Raw genomic sequence first — 19,256 nt, forward strand, 5'->3', positions numbered from 1 at the left:
ACACAGGGGAATGCAAAGAGGGGAAAAAGTGATGATAATAAAAAATAATCTCATACTAACATTAGACAAAATGCAACAGTTTTACATACCTGTTGAGCAACCTGATCAAAAAGCATGGACAGAGCCAGAGCAACAACCCCCACTCCTCCACAGGTTACCCTGCTGCCCCCCAGCTTCGCCGTCAGGTTGAGGTTGAACGTGCTCTGCTGCTCCATGCTCATGCTCCGCTGTAAGACGTTGTACTGATGCTGCAACGCTGCTGACGAATCCAGCGACAGGAAGGTGGTGAGGACAGGATCCAAGGAGATATCAGGGATGATGCTGGCATCTCGAGCCACCGAGAAGAGCTCCTGGACGGTGGCTTGAGAAGGAAGACACAAACTGCGGCCCGTCAGGATCATGGCTGAATCTGTCTGTGTGTGCTCAGTGTTATCAGTGTTTCTAACCCACTGTGTGTTTATTTGACCCAGTCCGAAGGATGTTATCAGCACGACCAGTCCTATAAAAGAACTCATGAGCAAAAACACTAATCAGCGAACCATTTGCTCAAATAAAACAAGGTTTTTACACACATACATATAGTAGCTGCACAAAAAGCTTGTTTTTTATGTTGGTGCAAAGCTGTTTGAGTCAAACAGTGACTCTCTTGTGTGCTTTTTAATTTCCTGTCTCTAAATGTGCAGAAGTAGGAGTGGAACAGCAGGTGGTTTGGTGCTTATTTTGGCATCAAACTATTTATATTTCTACAAAGAAAGCAGTTTCTGTACCCTTAAAGAGAAGCTTAACAGTGGGTTGGTTTCACTTCCCTTCATCCTTGAAGATTTCGAGTCTGGTTCACCTCAGTAGTCAGAACACTCTCATCATGTTCAGTCAATCACTGAAGTCAAAAATCTTTCATAGGTTTTATTGCTGGGGCAAAAAGGAAGTAGAGCAAGTAGATGCATTCATACTCCATACCTCTCATGGTCTGTATCTAAGATTTGTATGATCAAAACTCTGAGGTTTTTGTGTCTTTTGAAGAGCTGAGGTATAAATTCAGTATAAAAAGAATAAGTTACTTTAAATGTGATTTTTCTGTATATAATGTTCTGCTTGAGCTGTTTCCCTCTCATTTCTTAACATTTTGCTTCCTTCAAAAAAAAAACTTTGTTCACATTTCTTTAGCTAAATCTACAAGAAATTCCAAAGATTTGACATTTGACAGGGATAAATTGTATTTTTGGACCAGCAAGGTGATTCCACAAGATCTGTTAGCTCATATCCTGCCATGGTGTGCAGTGCACTGTGTCCCTAAAAACACTTGTGGAACCTGGAAAAATGAGGGACAGAAGAAGACATGGCAGCAGTAGAGGGGTAGAGTAATATTTTTTTAAATGCCTGTCAGGGCATCCCCACTGAAAGTGGGGGCCTAGGTAACCCTCTACCATCCTTTGATATGTCAACCAATCATACCCTTCACTCTCATTGGTAGTCTCTTCAGTCACTTAAATTTACTGTGCTGCCCTTCGGCAAAGTCTGAGGCTCAAATAAAAGACCATACCAAAGACCACCAAGCTCATTTTTCAGTCCTAGGTTGGTTAATATTTAGCTAACAGCACTTCTTGGCCAGGCCTAGGAAACATGAGGGCCTTAAAGGGTGACATCAGACTCTTACCCATTTGTTTGAGCTCCTCAAGATTCTGTTTATATTTTTCATATACAGAATGAACAGCGTACTTTCTCTATACAGTCCATACATTAAGTTTCTCTTTAGTCTTTCGGTTTATAATATTCAAAGTCTTGAGTTTAAAGTTTTTATGGTACTCTGTGCAGTCCTGTGAAAAGCTGAGTACATACCATGATTCAATAGTGTCATGTTTTGTAGTGGGTAGAGGACCCGAATGCAGGACTCCAAAGTAAACAAGATAAACAAGATAAACAAAAAAACAAACCTTTATTAAAGATCAAAGGTAAAAGTCCCAAATACACTTCTCCAGGGCAAAAGCATGACTGTTGAGTAGGGACACACAAGAACAACAAGCAGGGTAAAGTAAGACACTGACAAGGGGGAATTGAGGGCTATTAATAATCACAGAAAACACTCAAGGTTAATCGGGACGATGAAGCACAGTTGGAGAACAAGGAACAGGTGAAACTAATCAAAGACAATGAGACATTAGAAATAAAATTGAGGACAAAGTGGAAGTGAGATAACAGACTATAGTCTGTTATCTCACTTCCCATACCAAAATAAAATGGGAAGTGAGATAACAGAGGAACAGTATAAGAGCTTTGCATTGAAATGCTGTGGTTTTCTCCAAATATGGTGCAGTACATTATGGCCAAACATTTTCACTTGTTTGGCCAAGAAACCCCACGACGTCCAAGAAGTCGTGCGCTTTGCTCAGATGTTATGATGTACTTTTTCGAGAGAAGAGGCTTTCTTCCAGACAAATTATACATAAGTTTCACAAGCATGCAGAGTCTCGTTTCTATATTGAATTCATATTCAATTCAATTTTATTTTTAGAGCTCCAAATCACAACAACAGTTGCCTTAACGCGCTTTGAGGCAACTGTTGTAAACATGAATGTAAACGGTTTTAGACATGCACCCCAGGGGTCTGCCAAGTTTAAAATGTTTAGTTTCAGATCTGTTGTTAGGTTTGTGAAAGTTTTGTGCCTTTCTTCTGGGAGGTGTAAATTATAATGAACATGTAAGGACGAGAGAGTCAATGGGGGCGGGAAAAGTGAGAGTCAGTGTCGAAACTGCATATTGTGAATGATCTCAGCCTGTTCATCAATATGACAGCAATAACCCATCCTTTAAAAAAAGTCCTCCATCTGAAACCGAAGGCACTCTAACCACAATCCTAGGAGAGACCTGTACGTTTCTACTTCCGCTCCTCTGGGTAGTAAAATGCTTGCGAATAAATGAGATATCGCGTAGCTGCCGGACTTCCGTGTTGTCTGCGTGATGACGTAGTCGTCCGGACCCTCACGGTCTGGTCAGCATACCGGGCACAAACGCATCGGAGGCGTAGGTCTGTTTCCAGCTCCTGGACGGTGAAATCACAAACAGGTGAGTACCTGATCGGCACAGCGGGCACACGGCGTGTTCAAAAAGTAACAAAACAAGTAATATTTTAATTTAACTCCCTTATTTTCCTGCGACGGTCGTTAAAATACAGCTGGACTGGCTGCTCGATGACCTCCAGACTCCAGAAAAATTGAAAGGGAAACCTGATTGAAAGCTTTAAGGAACTTGAAGGAGGGCTAAAACTTGTGATGTGTGTATTTGCGACCATCTGATCTTGGCTAAATCGACCACCCGTGAGAGATTTGGGCGATACAAAAATACAGGGTAGCGAAACATTTTCGTAAGGAGGGTCATTCTTCACTGATTGGACTGCTCGGGAGCTTTAAATCTGCTCTGAAGCTGTAGCTGGAACGTATTAACGGTTTAACAAACCCTCTTTTGGAAGCTGGAACAAAGAAGCAGCTGGGGGTGTCGGGAGTTGCAAGAGCGTTCATGGCCCTCTTATGGTTGTAATGGACAGGGCAGCTCCCAGGATCACGGCAGTGGGGGGCCCACGGCAAATCAAAATGCTTGATCCGGAGAAAAACAGATGTGGAAATCGCTGCAGCCCTGTGTCCTGCAGAAGAGTTTAAACATTGTTTTGTCTTGAATAAGAAGTCCAGTAAAAGTCACACCCTGCTAATCAGTTTTAGCATCAAAATATACTTAAAGAGTTAAAGTAATCTTTCTTAGTGTTGCAGCTGGTGGTGATTTTAATTACTTATACACTGTTGGGTATCTTTAGCTATAATAATACAGCATATGATATGTTAAAAACGGCTAATAATATGTAAATAAAGTTTTCATATGAATGCCCCCTGGGGGGGTACTTTCAACCTGCAGCTATTGATACTATTGCTACTTGGGACTTGGGACACTTACATGTGTGATGTGCTATAAATAGAAAACAGCCTCAATATAAAAGAAAAGTGGGAGCTTGGATTAATGATAAGGTGGGGCTAGGTTTCACAGCGGGTTCACCTGAAACCTTGGCTGACTGTGACCTAGACCCATTTTCACACCTTGGCTCGTGTGATTCGGTAGAGGATCAACAGGGGGCCCATGTCTCTCTTGGGGGGACACTCGCATAGGGCTTTAATCTGGGACTCTCCACTGACCCTAGAACTGAAGAAGCTTCTCGGATGAGAGGTGAAACGTCTTCAAGCAACTTAGAGAAGTCCAGAAGCTTTCCTTTCCAAACTCCTTAGACCCCGAGCTTGGATTAAATGTGTCCACTGAGGACAGCGCGCGGGTGGACATGTGTATGAATAGTCACAAAGGTATTAGTAGTAATCTATGGGAAAAATTTTGATTGGAAGAATAAATTAGGGTTTTTTGAGACCATCAGGTCTCAGCATCAGATAAAGATTGGAGGAGCTGCAGGTTCATTGGGGATCATGTCGTCTGGGCCTGTCCAATAATCCGGGGATATTGGCAGTTGTTACTATGTTCTTATGGTGTTTGTACTTCCTCAGAGCGCTATAGGATAACTGTTAACTGGAGGAAAACATCACCACCAACACTAATCCAGTGGATGCTTAGACTAATATAGTTAATTGAGTGCATGACATCATAGGTAACAGTAATTCTGATGTATTTGAATGCTTGCTCAGAGGCCTCGAATACTGCATTTTTCATTAGTTTTAATTTTTATTATTATAATCTTTACTTTTACATCTTCTTAGTTTCAGCTAGCTTCTGTGTGAGTTCACGTGTTTCACTTTAGTTTTAATTTAGTTTGTAGTAGTTTCTGTATTTGCATTGTCTGCTAAACGAAAAAAAAAACCCAAATAATTATTTCTTATGCAGAAATAATTCAGGAAACACAGCGATCCCATTCACTCTGAGGAGTATTTATCATTTATTACTGCTGTTCATGCAACATTTATAGAATAATTATGAAGTTAAATTGAACAAAGTGAGAACTGAAGCAAATAAAATTGCTGTAATATGTGCAATATTCTCATTCTCATGTTTTCAGACTAATGTAATTCAATCAGATGTAATAATACTGTTTAAATTATTAAATTCCACTTCCACTTAGTGCTGTTTGGCCTGCTGTGCCATTTGACTTAACTGACAGTAATGAGGAAAAGCTAACCTATGAAGACGAGTTTTTAGCAAGTTTAAGATTCCTGATAGAACCTGATAGGCTGAGAAAGGCTGTTCCAAAGTTTATGTGCTACAACCTTAAAAGTGTGATTGCCTCTAGATTTAAAATAAGATTGTGGAGCCTCTTAGATCAGATGAACTAAGAGGCTCACTGCTGTTATAAGGTCTCAGTAGCACTGCTATATATATATATATATATATATATATATACATACATATAGGACCATGTTGTGGGGTTTTATATGTTAGTAATAAAATGCAAAAATGGATTCTGAATTTCACTGGAAGCCAATCAAGGGTGGCAAGAATACGAGTGATGCGTGAGCACCGCCTAGTTTAGTAGATAATGTCAAAAAAGCAACAGAATAAAAGCCAGTTGGTTTAAAAAAAAGAATGAATAGATATTCCACTACAATAGATTCCTACATAGCAAACAAAACAGCCTGCTTTGATGACAGTGTTTTTCCACTTTGCTGCATATTGTCATTTGCAGCCATCTTTTGCCCGCAGTGTCATGTTCCCTGCATTTTGGGAGCTCATGATTCTTATTGATTCTGAGAACCTGTCATTAGAGCCTTGCATTTTAGGTTCACCTTTGGAGTGGGTCATCTGTATGTCTATGCTCTAGGTCAGTGTTTCCCAACCTTTTGGAGCCACGGAACATATTTCACATTAGGAAATACACACGGCACACCACCAAACAATAATATCACAAAAAGCATATTAATCATTTTCCCCCCGCGCATCAGGTATAGCGGAATTGACTCGGTTTATCCCCAGTATACCTTTTTGTTTTCTTTTGACCACTAGTCATGTTAGGACCTTCATCTGGGTCGGAATTTCTCCAGGATCCAGGTCAGATTGACTACTTTTTCTTTTCAAATATTTATCTATTGCTATTACACGCTGTGCTGTCTCACTCACAGCATGACTATTATGTAATTTCTTCTTCGTCTTCTTCAGTTGTGCTTCCCTCTAGTCGAAGACAATGTAATTGTTCTGCCCATTACTCACGCCGGTCGCTTAGAGTACTAATCAGGTGGAAACAGATAATCTTCCAGGGCACACCTGATCATTTCTCACGGCACACCTATGTGCCGCAGCACAGTGGTTGGGAAACACTGCTCCAGGTAGTACTTAATTTACTGCTTGTAGAGTTGTTGCTTTAATTTAGTTACTTGTATTTAGAAGTTTAAATGTGTTTTTTATTTTCTGATGTGCTCTTTGGGCTGTTTATGGTTTGAGCTACGCTGTATTCTTCCATCTGTTTTAGACTCTGTTAGCTTTAGTTACCTGTGACTGAGGGTCGTATTCAGTTAGTTCCCATTTTGTGTTTTCATTCACTTCCTCCTTCTCTCTTGTCTGTTTGTCTTTTGACTTTAGGCGTTCCCCTGCCTTCCTCTTTCTTCGTTCATGTCAAGTTAATCTTATTTCAGTTTTATTCTCAGTTTTCCTTTGTTGTGTCGTCTATGTAGCTGTTTGTATTTCTAGTGATTTCTGGCTTTCCTCCTTGTGTATTCTCGCATTTTGGACTTTATAATTCTCTATTCTCTTGCTGCATTAAATGCTGACTTTGTGTTTGATTTTCACCTGCTGCTCTTGGAGCTGTAAAACTATGAATAGGACATGCAAATCTTCATACTGAGGAACGGGCAACTCTTAGATCATAGTTAGAGGTAATAAACAAGTGAAACTGGCTTTGTGTTCTACAGCGTCACAGACCACAGGTTTTTTTGAACAATGCCATGAATTACAGGCAGGTTAGGGTTTATCTGCTCTCAGGATTGCAGGTCCTAAAAGTGAAAATCATTTTAGACTGATTCCCACCAAGGGGACATGCAGAATATTTACTTTAATTATTCTGACACATCTGATACATTCTGAACTTCTTAAGAAGTTCAGAAGAGACTTTACTATACTAACTCAGGCACCAACGCCAACCCCATTATGGTTGCCTGCTGCTTAGTGCGAATGTACATTGACTAGCTAAACAACAAGCAGAAATGTGTACATGCTGACATTTGACACATTGATAGTCACTCAGATACTCGGATCCATCATGGAAGTTGTTACAGTGGTAAATGTGGTATGTGTCCCTTTAGTCACGCCTCTTGAGTAGGTAATCCCCACTTAAAGTCTCGGTTATAGAAAATCTTTTCAAAGCACGGTCTGAAACCACACTACAGTGAAAAAATAATTAGCATTCATCCAAGTCAAGGCTTTTATTCTCTGTATCATGAATAATAATACTGTTAGATAAGAGGAGTTTGAGACACAGATTGCAGGTCATGCTGGTTGTTAGAAGAGCTGCAGGTTTAAGGCACTCTGCCATAGGGTTCAGGTCCATCTTTTATATGCAGTCTATGGTTAATTGCATAAGCAAATACTAGTCAAACAGAAAATTTAAAAAATGCTTAGAAGTCATTGTATAAGGGTAAAAATAGAAACTGTAAACTATCAAAAATTCACCAGAGGGTGCTAAAATAACTTTTCGTCCTTTGATTTCTCTCAACTTTCCTGTGATGGACTAAGATACAGGAACAGGTGGAAGAAATCATGGATGCTGGGAAGTAAGGAGAGGAGAAAGACAAAGTGAAACTGAGTTACGAAGAGTCTGTATTAAGACTGTTTTTATTTTAGTCTGTGTCTGAGTGTTACGGAAGAACTCGATAATTAGAGCGTTCCATTTTTATTGCAGAGTGTTATTAGTGTAGCGCTGCTGGACTGGCATGTTATTCCTGCCTTAACTGTGTGTGTAAACTGTTTAATAATCTGAGCTGCATAAACAGGCAGTGCCGGGGAGATGGGTCTGACCAGCAGCGCATACAAACACACTAATAAATCAGATGATGAATTTTTCATCCCGTGTCGTCCAGCACTATGAGTCAGCGGACGGAGCGACGGGGGATACACGTGGACCAATCAGACTTGCTGTGCAAAAAAGGATGCGGTTACTATGGCAACGCAGCCTGGCAGGGCCTGTGCTCAAAGTGCTGGAGGGAGGAGTACCAGCGGGTACGGCAGAAACAGATCCAGGACGACTGGGCACTGGCAGAGAAGTAAGACCTTTAGCAGCTAGTCCTCAAACGTCTCCAGAGGAAAGCAAAGTGTGAGACAGGCTAAAAGCAGAAACACAGAACATTGTTCTAAATAGCTCCATTAATGAATGAACCACTTTATAAATCACCAGGTGCATTCATTTGAAAAGAAACAGACATGCTCATTGCAAGCTTATTGTTTCCCCTCTGATCAACTTTGCTTGGTTCCAGGCTGCAACGAGAGGAGGAGGCAGCGTATGCCAGTAGTCACGGCGTGCAGACTCAGTCCACAACGCCCCCGCAGCCTGGACATGCCTCGCTGGGTCCGTTCTCCAAGTTTGAAGAGAAGAAAACCAACGAAAAGACTCGGAAAGTGACCACCGTCAAGAAGTTCTTCAGCCCTTCGTCACGAACTGCTTCTAAAAAAGGTATCACATTCATTAACATCAATGTGTGTGCACTCGGGGTGCTTTGTGAGTGTTTTGTTGATTGACTCGCAGCTGCATGCTTTAGCTTGAAATAGTCAGGGGTTGGGATTAGGTGGATATTGGTGTTAGTGTCTTACCACGTCCTGGTTTTTTTTTTTTAGTGGGACAAATGCCAATAATAAGCAACTGCAGGTTGTAAAAATTTTTAAGGTGGAAGGTTGTGGTGATAACAGCTCTGCAAATGAGGATGGTTACTGATGATAAGTCATCAGTTAAAAGCAGGAATATGAAAAACTGGTGGTTTAATATACAACTGGAGGTCCCAAGAGAAATGAAGACTTCAGGAAGCACATGCTGACTTTAGAAAGTGGTTTCTGTCCTAAGAACAACATCTATATTCTTCCCCTGTCATCAGAGCACCCAGCTGCTTGTCACATTAAAAATGGCTTAAATGCATAAAGCTTAGTTTGCTTTGGCTGCCAAAGCTGAGGAGAATTGCTGTTTTTCTCAGTCCATTCAGTTAAAAGAACCTGAAAGTAATATTTAAATGTTTATAGCTTTCCTTTGTTTTTAAATCTTAAGGTTAAAACAGATGTTGTTGTTCTAGGGGTATCATGCAGTTGTTGGTCAGGGGATAACAACAACTGAAGTTCAAACCAGGCATCAGAAGGATGAAGAAAGGTGATTTAAAAGATTTTAAACGTGGGATGGTTGTTGGTACTAGATGAGCCAGTATTTCAGACCCTGCTGATCTGCTGGAAGCATCTCTGGGGTTTAACAAATATAGTTTGAAAAAGAGAAAATCCCTCATTGATGCAGGAAGTCAGAGGAGAATGGCCAGAGTGCTTTGAGCTGATAAGAAGGCAACAGTCACTCAGATAGTTATTGTAGAAGAGGATCTCTGAGCTCACAGCATGTGGAGCCTTGAAGCAGATGGGCTGAAGCAGCAGCAGAAGACCACCTGACTGCCATTTCTCTCAGCTAAGAGCAGTAAGCTGAGGCTACAAATCACATAGGTTAACCAAAATTTTAAAAATAGTAGATTGGAAAAATGTTATCTGTCTGTGAGTCTTGATTTCTGCTGTGGCATGTGGTAAGGTCAGAATTTAGTGTAAACAACATGAAAGCATGAACCACCTGGCCCTGTATCAGTGGTTCAGGATGTGTCCGGTGTCCAGGATATGCTCTTGGCACACTTTTGGGCTCCTTAGTACCAACTGTGCATCACAAGCCCACAGCCTAGCTGAGTATTGTTGCCAATTATTTCCATCCATTCATAGTCTAATCTGTTGGTAGCAAGGTGTACTTAATACAGTGTTTAGTGAGTGGACGTTACAAGTGTCCTGAGTTCTTCTGATGGTTTAAGGGGGGAAAGAGCGATTCCTTCATCCACACTTGATGTTGCACAGCATTTGTAATAACTTGTGACAAATGACAAAAACATTTTTTGGTGTTTTGCTGTGAAATTTAAAAATTTTGCTCTGAAGAGGTAATTCTTGCAATTATTTAGTGGCATGACAGCTGTGTAGGGAGTTATGTGTCCTATGATGAAAGTAAATAATACATGTTTATCTGAAGTACCTACATATATACACCCATTGCGGGGGAGAATTTCTTTTTAAAATTTTAAACGTTATTTTTTTTTTCCTAACTAGAAACCCAAGAAGGTAAAACCAGTCCGTCCATCAGCCGCCACGCAAGCTTCGATACGGACCAAGTGTCCAAAGACTTTGTGGAGTTCCTGAAAAACCTCCAGAAGCCCGGCCGGGAGATCCACAAGCAGTGCCGAGCCTTCCTCCTGAACATGTCAAGCAAGAAGGTACGACGTACTCTGACGCTCAGTGACTTAATGACACCAGTCGTTTACTTTTGAATGTTTCCATGACTTTCCACGCAAAGAACCTTCTAAGGTCTTTTGTCAACAGGACCTGGGTGCCGATGAGCTGTCAGAGTGCGTTCAAGATTTCTACCAGAATTTGGCCGACCGCCTGATGACTCACTTTAAAGGTAGGATTGCAGAAGTTGCAACTTTACCTCAAGTATTTACAACAATCATTAAGACGTTCTCAATGCAAACAGTCTGAGAAGCCACTAGATGGCAGCACAAGCAGTATTTTATATGCTCTAATGTGCCTTTGTTCACCAGGATCCTCTGAGTCTGTGGAGCAGGTGATGGACCAAGTGGAAAAGTACATCATGACTCGTCTGTACAAAAGCGTTTTCTGTCCAGAAACCACTGATGACGAGAGGAAGGACTTGGCCACACAGAACAGGATAAGGTGGTTCTTCCTGGACTCAATAACTCAGCACAGCCTGATGTTTTTACAATATAATATTTTATGTTATATTGTCATTTTTGTGGAGTTTCCTGGCTTTGGCATTAGATTTTGTGCAAACATGGGGTTTTTATGTGCAAGCTGTGTGTCTGCCTGGTGAATAGAAAGCCTCAGTGCACAGCGCTCGCCTTTAATCTTCATCCGCCTGTGAAAACTTCAGTCTGAATGCTTTCTGAGTCTGTGCAGTTGATTACACAATAGCCATTTTTAGCTGTGTTTTTCTTACATGTGAAAGCACAGTGGCAGCTGCTGACTGCACGTGTCTGATGTGTTTGTCACCCTGGAGCGAAGTGACTGTAACAAATGTGTATGGTTACATCATATCCAGACACGCAAAATACAAAAAATTAGGGTGTCAGGCTTATGTGAATGAACACAATGTTGTGTGCCTTTTTTTTCTCTGATTCTGATTCTCTGTGTTGCAGGGCTTTGCATTGGGTGACCATCCAGATGCTCTGTGTGTCCATGGATGAAGAAATCCCGGAAGTCTCTGAGAATGTGGTGAAAGCGATAACAGGTCAGCGAGCGCTCAGACGTGCTGTGTGATTGTATTTGAACCTAGCGGTGCTGTCGTTTTGCAGTCTTGTCGTGAACTTCACCGAGACCAAAATCTGAGTTAAAAAAGAGTGAATATTTTACCCCATCAGATAAACGATTGCTCATGAGTATCACCGCTGTCCTCGCTTGTTTCTGCCACACACAATGTGTCCACATTAAAACAGTTTTGGGGAGTTAAAAATCCAAGTAAAATTGTACAGAAAATGGCTATAAACCACAGAGTCACTGGGTGCTGGAATTCACGTGGGCATCTGTCCACCTGGTACATGTTGTTGGAAACCTAGAAATGACTCCCAACCCTTTAAAGACAGTGGCCTACCCCAGAAAGATAGTATACCCCACCATTCTGCAGAAAAATATTGAGGAACAGCTCGAGAAACACAATGAAGCGCTTCCAAGCTCCCAGAATTGCAATCCATCCATCTCCAGAAGCGAAATGTATAAATCCACCTGAATATGGGCCATCTCTCCTGTAGGGATCCGTTGCAGGCAAAGGCCTTGGCCGTCTGAAACCCTGCTACTGAAAGTGATTGAAAATGTGAATTAGAACCCAAAACTAAAAACTGCAGTTTTTCTGATGGCCACTTGAGGCTGGCTCCAAAAGTGACTCTGTCCTCATAGACTCCCATGTTAAAATCTTAAAGTTAACAGCATTAAAAACCATATTTACAGCCACCTACAAAACATGGCTTTGACCTCTGTGAATTATGCCTTTTTATAACATCTCTATAACTTCACACACAGATGTGCCAGCAGTCCATGAGGGTTTACCTTCACTGCTTAGACTCACTTAAATTTAGTTTGACTCATTTACTCCATTTATGAGTCTTTTATTAGAATTGTAGGTGTTGCAGCATGGGAAAAGGTGCAGACTGAGAAATCCTGACTGTGCACATCTTTACATCAATGTCTGCAAATATTTATCAAAATTAGGGGCAGAGATAGCTGAGTAGGTAGAGTGGTTTGAAGGTCGGGGGTTCAAATCCACTGAATGGCTATCCTGAAGTACCCCTGAGCAAGGTACCGTCCCTACACACTGCTCCCTCGGTGCTGGATTGGCTGCCCACTGCTTCACTAGAGTGAATGGGATGCAGAGAGTAATTTCCATACAGGGATAAATAAAGTATACATTATATTACAAATTTATGTCAGAAAATGTAGTTTATTGAACATTTTAACCATTTCTGTTGTTTAAACTCCAAATAAACAACATTTTGTCCCGCTCAGTGCAGCCACACACACCTAGAAGGGCGATGGGGTCAGTGAAACTTGCCCCCTTTAATGACGCTGGCAACCTTTCCATCTTGGGCCTGAGGCAATAATGCTGTGTGGTTTGCAATTGATTGGCTGTTCTTGTAAACCTGGTGAGTTTTTATCTGAAGTTTAATCATTTACTAAAGTTCAATAATCCAAAGAACAGAGACAGTTTGACACAGTTAAGTTAAGCCTATCAGCCACTGCCTATCTACAGGGTCCTATCCCTTGCACGGGGCCCAACGGATATGAGCCACAGGACACCTCCTGATGGTTTTTGTAGCCCAGAGGGGACATAGGCTGTTTCAGGCAGGTGTTCTTAATATTGTGGAAAAACAGTGTATATCTGCTCTTTGTTCTATGTTCTCCTTTGAGAAATAAGCAGCCTTTTTTCTGCCTTTGAAGAGGTTTTTCTTGTCTTTGTAGTCTTTAAAACTGAGCTGTATGGCTTTCAAACAGTCGCTCCATCCATCCTTCATGTGTAGAAATGAGCTTAACTTGCTAATGGATTTGATCTGGCAGCGCCGTGCGACGTCTGGTGCTGCAGATGGTGAAGACAGACGCTCTGCTGTGAATATATAATGTTCTTTAAGTGCCAAGATGGAAATAAGTCATTTGTAAATCATCCTTATATATATTTTACCTCCAGAACAGAACAAATAAGTTTTACTTAATAAACATACGATCTGATTAGCTCTTTGTTTCAGCCTTCATGAGCGAATCTTGGTCTGTTCCAGATATCATTGAGATGGATTCGAAGAGGGTTCCTCGGGACAAACTGGCCTGCATCACACGCTGCAGTAAACACATCTTCAGCGCTATTAGGATCACCAAGAACGAACCGGCGTCCGCCGACGACTTTCTCCCTGCGCTCATTTACATCGTGTTGAAGGCTAATCCTCCACGACTTCAGTCCAACATCCAGTACATCACCCGATTCTGCAACCCCAGTAGGCTGATGACCGGAGAGGATGGATACTACTTTACCAACCTGGTCTGTTTTTCTTTCTTCTTGTCCTACTTCAAAGCCTGTTGGAGCTGGTGGGGTCCAATTAGGGTTTTCTCTCCAGTAGTTTAACATGTCTGTAATAGTGTTTCTCCTGCCTCACCAACAGATTTTGAGGGGTGATTGTTCATGAGAGCACAATGACGTCATGCACGAGAAAGGCAATGAGTCTGAGTTGCTTTACTTGAAAGAATGCACAGAGAAAAAAAAGTTTAGTTGTAGTGTCGGTAATTTCCTTCCAGGATTCATTATAAGGAATCGATTTGTGTTGTTTTACCTAAGAAGTGTGTTTGCTTCAGGTGGCAGAAAAGCTGATTTAATGTGTTTTTGTATACTTAAGCTAAATTGGCAAACATTATGCATGAACATTTTCTGGTCAAAGCTTCTAAACTGTGACAATTTCTTCTTCTTCCTGTTGGATTTTATTGTGAACGGATTAATTATTTATTTTTAGTTTTTACTCGAGTCTCTGAAAGTTAAATTTGGAGGATTCTGTGAGATTTTACAGTAAAAATTGATGAATCCAGATAATGAAAAGTGAAATAAGTTTTGTGTTATAATTGTAAAGTCAGAGTAAAGATTTCAGTGGTTATTTAACAGGCAACACATGTTAACAAACATCAATACACCAAACCTAGCAAACCTGCTAATTTACATAACATAAGACCACTGTTCAAGATGAGCCTTAAATGCTGTGAATGTGGAGCACCTCTTTATTGTCTTTGCTGAGCTATTCGTGCACTTAGTTCCCTTTACTGATGGCACAGTTTGTCCAAATGTAATTAAACCCCTTAATGAATAATATCCAAATATATGTGGGTGTACGGAGTATTTAATGAGTGTTATGTCATAGACAAATACATTTTTCAGATTTGGAGGGCTTAAACGTCTCTGTCTGCTTTTTTTTTTCTTTTAAAGAAACAAGAAATAACCTTATATAATGCTTATCTGCCAGTTTTAGAGGCACTGATAGGTGCAATCGCATGGCCTTCAGACAGAGCCACACAAGCTCTTCCTCACTAAGCTAAGCAGAACAAGATACACACTCAAAGGCCACTTTATTAGTTATACTTTGCTAGGATGCCATTCTTGCAGCTTCACGGCATAGTAGGAACAATCAGTGTTACAGCAGAAACCGAGACTCATCAGACCAGGCGACATTTTTCCAATCTTCTGTTGTCCAATTTTGGTGATCCTGTGTGAATTGTAGCCTCAGTTTTCTATTCTTAGCTGATAGGAGCGACACCCAGTGTGGTCTTCTGCTGCAGTAGCCCATCTGCTTCAAGGTGTGATGTGCTGTAAATTTAAAGATGCTCTTCTGCACATCTTGGTTGTAACGAGTAGTTATTTATGTTATTGTTGCCTTCCTAACAGCTCAAAGGAGTTTGGTCATTCTCCTCTGACCTCTGGCTTCCTCATTTTCTCCCAGAGAACTGACCGCTTTCTTTGGCTGTGTGGGAAAATCCCAGCATATAATCTGTTACTGAAATATTCGGGCAAACGACCATGCCACGTTCAGTTTCTCTTATGTCATGTTTTGTCCTTATTATGATGCTTGGCAGGTCGACTACATGCCTAAATGCACTGAGTTGATACCATGTGATTGGCCGATTAGATATTTGCATTAACGAGTGGTTGAACAGGTGTATCTGATATAGTTGCCGGTGAGTATATTTCCGAGTTGGTTTAATTTTCACGTGTGTTTATACCTGCATCCTAACAGGCTTTAAATGAGGCCTGCAGAGACGTTTATTTGAATCTTTAGAGAAGCATAATTGTCATGTCATGGCACTCTGTTTCCCAAAATGTTGGACTAACCCTTGTAACGTAAGGCCATCTGGCTCTCTGTGACTCAGTTTGACGTGCTGTCAGAAAATCATCCATGATTTCAGTTGGTTTTCTTTTTTTTTAATTAATTAATTAATTAATTTTTATTTTTTAGTGCTGTGCAGCTGCCTTCATCGAGAAGTTGGACGCTCAGTCTCTCAATCTTTCCCCGGAGGAGTTTGAGCGTTACATGTCAGGCCAAGCTTCGCCAAGATGCAGCAGCGCAGAGGGCGAGTGGCCCCACACCGGTCCAGGAGCTGGCGTGGCTGCCACCAACCCTGTCCTGGCCCAGCTCAACCACAATCTGGAGCAGCTGTCGACCATCAGCAGCCGGCAGGAGAAGGTGATGGAGGCCGCTCAGAGCCTCCAGGCTGACCTGCTCTCGTGGACCGAGAGCGTCCAGCGGGAGGTGAACGACATCCTGGAAAAATATCCGCTGACCTGCACAGTTTCTGCCATTGATGCCAACAACATAGACAACGACAACCTGCCGCCGCCGCTGACCCCCCAGGTGTTCGCAGGGTAGTAAAGTTAGTAAAGGGAGAAGAAGCATTTCACATGCCATGAAGGTACTTTTACTTTGAAAATGGGAGTTTCCCAGTAGCCTCTGCACCTTAAATTTAAAGTGAAGTCATTTCAGTGAAAAAAGAAGAGAGAGGGGTGAGCTACAGGGAGAAGCTGCTTTTATTTGATTACTATTATTATTATTATAACTGTAACTATAAAAACACACTCCACGTACAATTGTTAACAAGGGATGCACGAGCTATGGAACATTTCTTTTTGTATAAGTTTGTTGTATTTTGGGGCATTTTACATGGAAGTTTATGCTGACAGTCTCCATTTATGAGACTGCCTCATGTGGCCATTTATGGAACTGCAGGAACTGTATTTGGCAGCTCAGTTTTGGCTTTTAGCCATCAAGGTTTCTGCAGTTATGTTGCACAGTTCACTTTTATTCAACACCAAATGGACAAAAAAGACAAAAATCTAACAAATTTGAAACAAAACTTAGTAGGTTCAACAAAAAGGTGTGGTCAATGGTCATTTTACAAGAAAATAGGAAATTTATTAGGAAAAAAAACCTTGTAGAGTGGTGAGAAAAAACAGGCAAGTTTGCATTAAAAAATCCAGAAAAAATTACAAAGTTATGAGGAAAAAAATGGCTAATTTCTCAGAAATAAATTGTCCAATTACAAGGAAAACTAGAAAATTCATAAATAAAAAAAACTGAGAAGTTTTAAAGAAAGAAATTTGTGAGAAAAAAAAAAACAGACAAATTTGCGAGGAAAAAAATCTCAAATTTGCTGTAAAAATGGTGAATTAACAAAACGAAAATGAACAACTTTATGAAAAAAACAGATAATTTTGCAACAAAAACCAAACAAATTTATGAGAAAGAAATGGCAAAAATATAGCACATTAAACTGGCCAGCTGCTGTTATACCTAAAACTTATCACTATTTTGTCCAAACATAACAGGCAGATGATGCTAACCGGCTGGAGAAGACAACACTCATGTTAGTACTAAATGATATGAAATAAACGTACCTAAATTTACGTAACAATTAAAATAGACTTTAAGTGCGCAAATACAACAACCAGCTTCAGATGACTATCACTTATTGTCAGCTGTGATTTCGATTTTGCTCTTATTAACGGCAAAATAAGCTCCTAAATGTAGACTGATGATAAGCTTCTGTCTGCCCACATTTCTTTACATGTTCACTCTTTATTTCACTTAAAAGCGATCCGCAAAAAGGAATTAAATTATGTGTAAAAGTAGCAGAGCACTGCAGTTAAACCTTTGTGTGTGTGTGCATTTACAGTTTCCCTGTAACGCCTTCAGCTGCCATTGTTATCTGCCACAGTCTTTAATTTTTGTTGGCGTAGAAGTGCAAACATCCGCAGGCCTGCAGATCGACGTTTTAGTCTGAGGAGTTTCACGTTTGTCATTTGGTGGAGAACTGCTCACAGTTATCCCGCAAGAGTTAATTTACCGTGAATACACACTTCAGGTTTTGTGTAATTTAAGTTCCAATATTGTACTGTTTTTTTTGTTTTGTTTTTTTGTTTTTTAAAGACAGTGTTTGTCTGGCTTTCTGCACCACATACCGGCCTCTGTAACAAACCATTGCAAAAATATGCATGTAACATGATAAAAATACTATTACTAATGTATTTTAGATATTAATTTTTTTTAAAAATCTCATTTTGTGTACTGTATATTGTTAAAACAGTCCAGTGTCTGCCACTTTAAACCACTCCTGGTCCTGTTTCTGTGTTTATTTATTGACCGAGGATTTTTTAAGTACTGTCAAATTCAATAACATTGCTAGTCGCTGAAATAAAAGCAAAGGGATCGTATAAAAGCCTATAAAATGTTTGATTACTGTAAATTTACTCAGCTGCAAAAAGCATCTCCATTTGCCACGTGTGGCTTGTTTAATCCTGAGTAGCAACTGCTTGATCTTGAAAAGGTTTTTGCTGTATATTTCTTTTTCTCTGTGCCACAGAGCTCTAATATCGGAGCGACATGTTGAGGCAGTAGCAGCAGCGCCAAATGTGTATTAATCCACAGCTGAAACTAGTCCCATGCAATTTCACTATTCACTCTAAGCTACAGTTCCCAGCTATTTCATATAAATTTTATATGTTTGTGATTTTAAAAAAATAGATTTATGCCTTAAGACGTAATTGAAATATTTTGAATGTGTATGAAAAATAATTAAATCTGTTGAATTGAAATGGTAAAATAATGTGTGATGAGCCAGACTTGTGAAGTAAGTCTGCTACTTTAACTTTAACTGATACTTAACTAAAGTTTTAAGTAAATTAAAGTGAAATCTTCAGATGAACCACATATGAAAAAATTAACACAGTTAATAAATATTGGAGTGATGGATGATGTTTTGTTTTTTTTATTTTTTTTTTCTGAGTGGAATAAAGAAAACAAAAAAAAATGTTTTGGTCTTGTTCCTTATTCCAAGGTTGTTAAACATATGGCCCAGGGACCATGACAGGCCCACCAAAGGGTCCAGTACGGCCCACTGGGTGACTTTGAAAAAAAAAAAATTTAATCGGTGAAGAAATTTTGACTTTTAATGTTATTTGTTGTAAATAATAGGACATAAAAACAGAGCTGAAAGTGTTTATGAATTCAGAGCCAGAGGTTTAAATCATTGTTAGTTTTACAGCCATCATACTGACAAAGACCTCACCGATGGTGTGTACACAGAAATGTTAAAAGCATTAACCCTGTCAAGACCGAACCATTAAATGATTACAAAAAGTAATCATTTAATGGTTAAATCTGGAGTGTTTATTGAACAATTTAGCAATTTAAAAACAAAAGAAACATCAATTTAAATTTTTATCATTTTGGCCAAATCCAGCTATTTTTGTGCAGTTTCAGATTTATCAGCAATTTCCTTTACAAAGGTCTCATGTATCAGAGATCAGGGTATATTCCTAGTATTAGTAATGCATAAAATAACAATGCTGGGGATTTAGTTTTTCCAGTTGAGCTGAACACAGTTCTGCTCAATAGTAATTTTATCTCTTCATGGGTGCAGCCCTCCACAACAGTCTCTGTGGCCTCTGCTAGATGAACCGTTAAACGCCAGAAAATTCACACAGT

General features: G+C 40.2%; 1 protein-coding gene across 2 annotated transcripts; it reads left to right on the top strand.

Annotated features, from left to right (window-relative positions):
• The first annotated feature begins 2,955 nt into the window (after window positions 1-2,955).
• rabgef1 (RAB guanine nucleotide exchange factor (GEF) 1) lies at window positions 2,956-18,552 on the top strand. 2 transcript variants are annotated; one of them, XM_063487641.1, is made up of 9 exons: window positions 2,956-3,060; window positions 8,046-8,228; window positions 8,439-8,635; window positions 10,291-10,454; window positions 10,561-10,642; window positions 10,782-10,914; window positions 11,397-11,488; window positions 13,521-13,777; window positions 15,732-18,552. In XM_063487641.1, the coding sequence occupies exons 2-9, from the start codon at window positions 8,050-8,052 to the stop codon at window positions 16,140-16,142; spliced, it is 1,515 nt and encodes a 504-aa protein (XP_063343711.1). In that variant the 5' UTR covers window positions 2,956-3,060; window positions 8,046-8,049; the 3' UTR covers window positions 16,143-18,552. The 2 variants fall into 2 exon arrangements, with proteins under 2 accessions (XP_063343711.1, XP_063343712.1); XM_063487642.1 differs by lacking the exon at window positions 2,956-3,060 and adding an exon at window positions 6,737-6,845.
• Window positions 18,553-19,256: the final 704 nt, after the last annotated feature.

This window comes from Pelmatolapia mariae, linkage group LG10_11 (assembly GCF_036321145.2).
Source record: "Pelmatolapia mariae isolate MD_Pm_ZW linkage group LG10_11, Pm_UMD_F_2, whole genome shotgun sequence".
NCBI classification, from domain to species: Eukaryota; Metazoa; Chordata; class Actinopteri; order Cichliformes; family Cichlidae; genus Pelmatolapia; species Pelmatolapia mariae.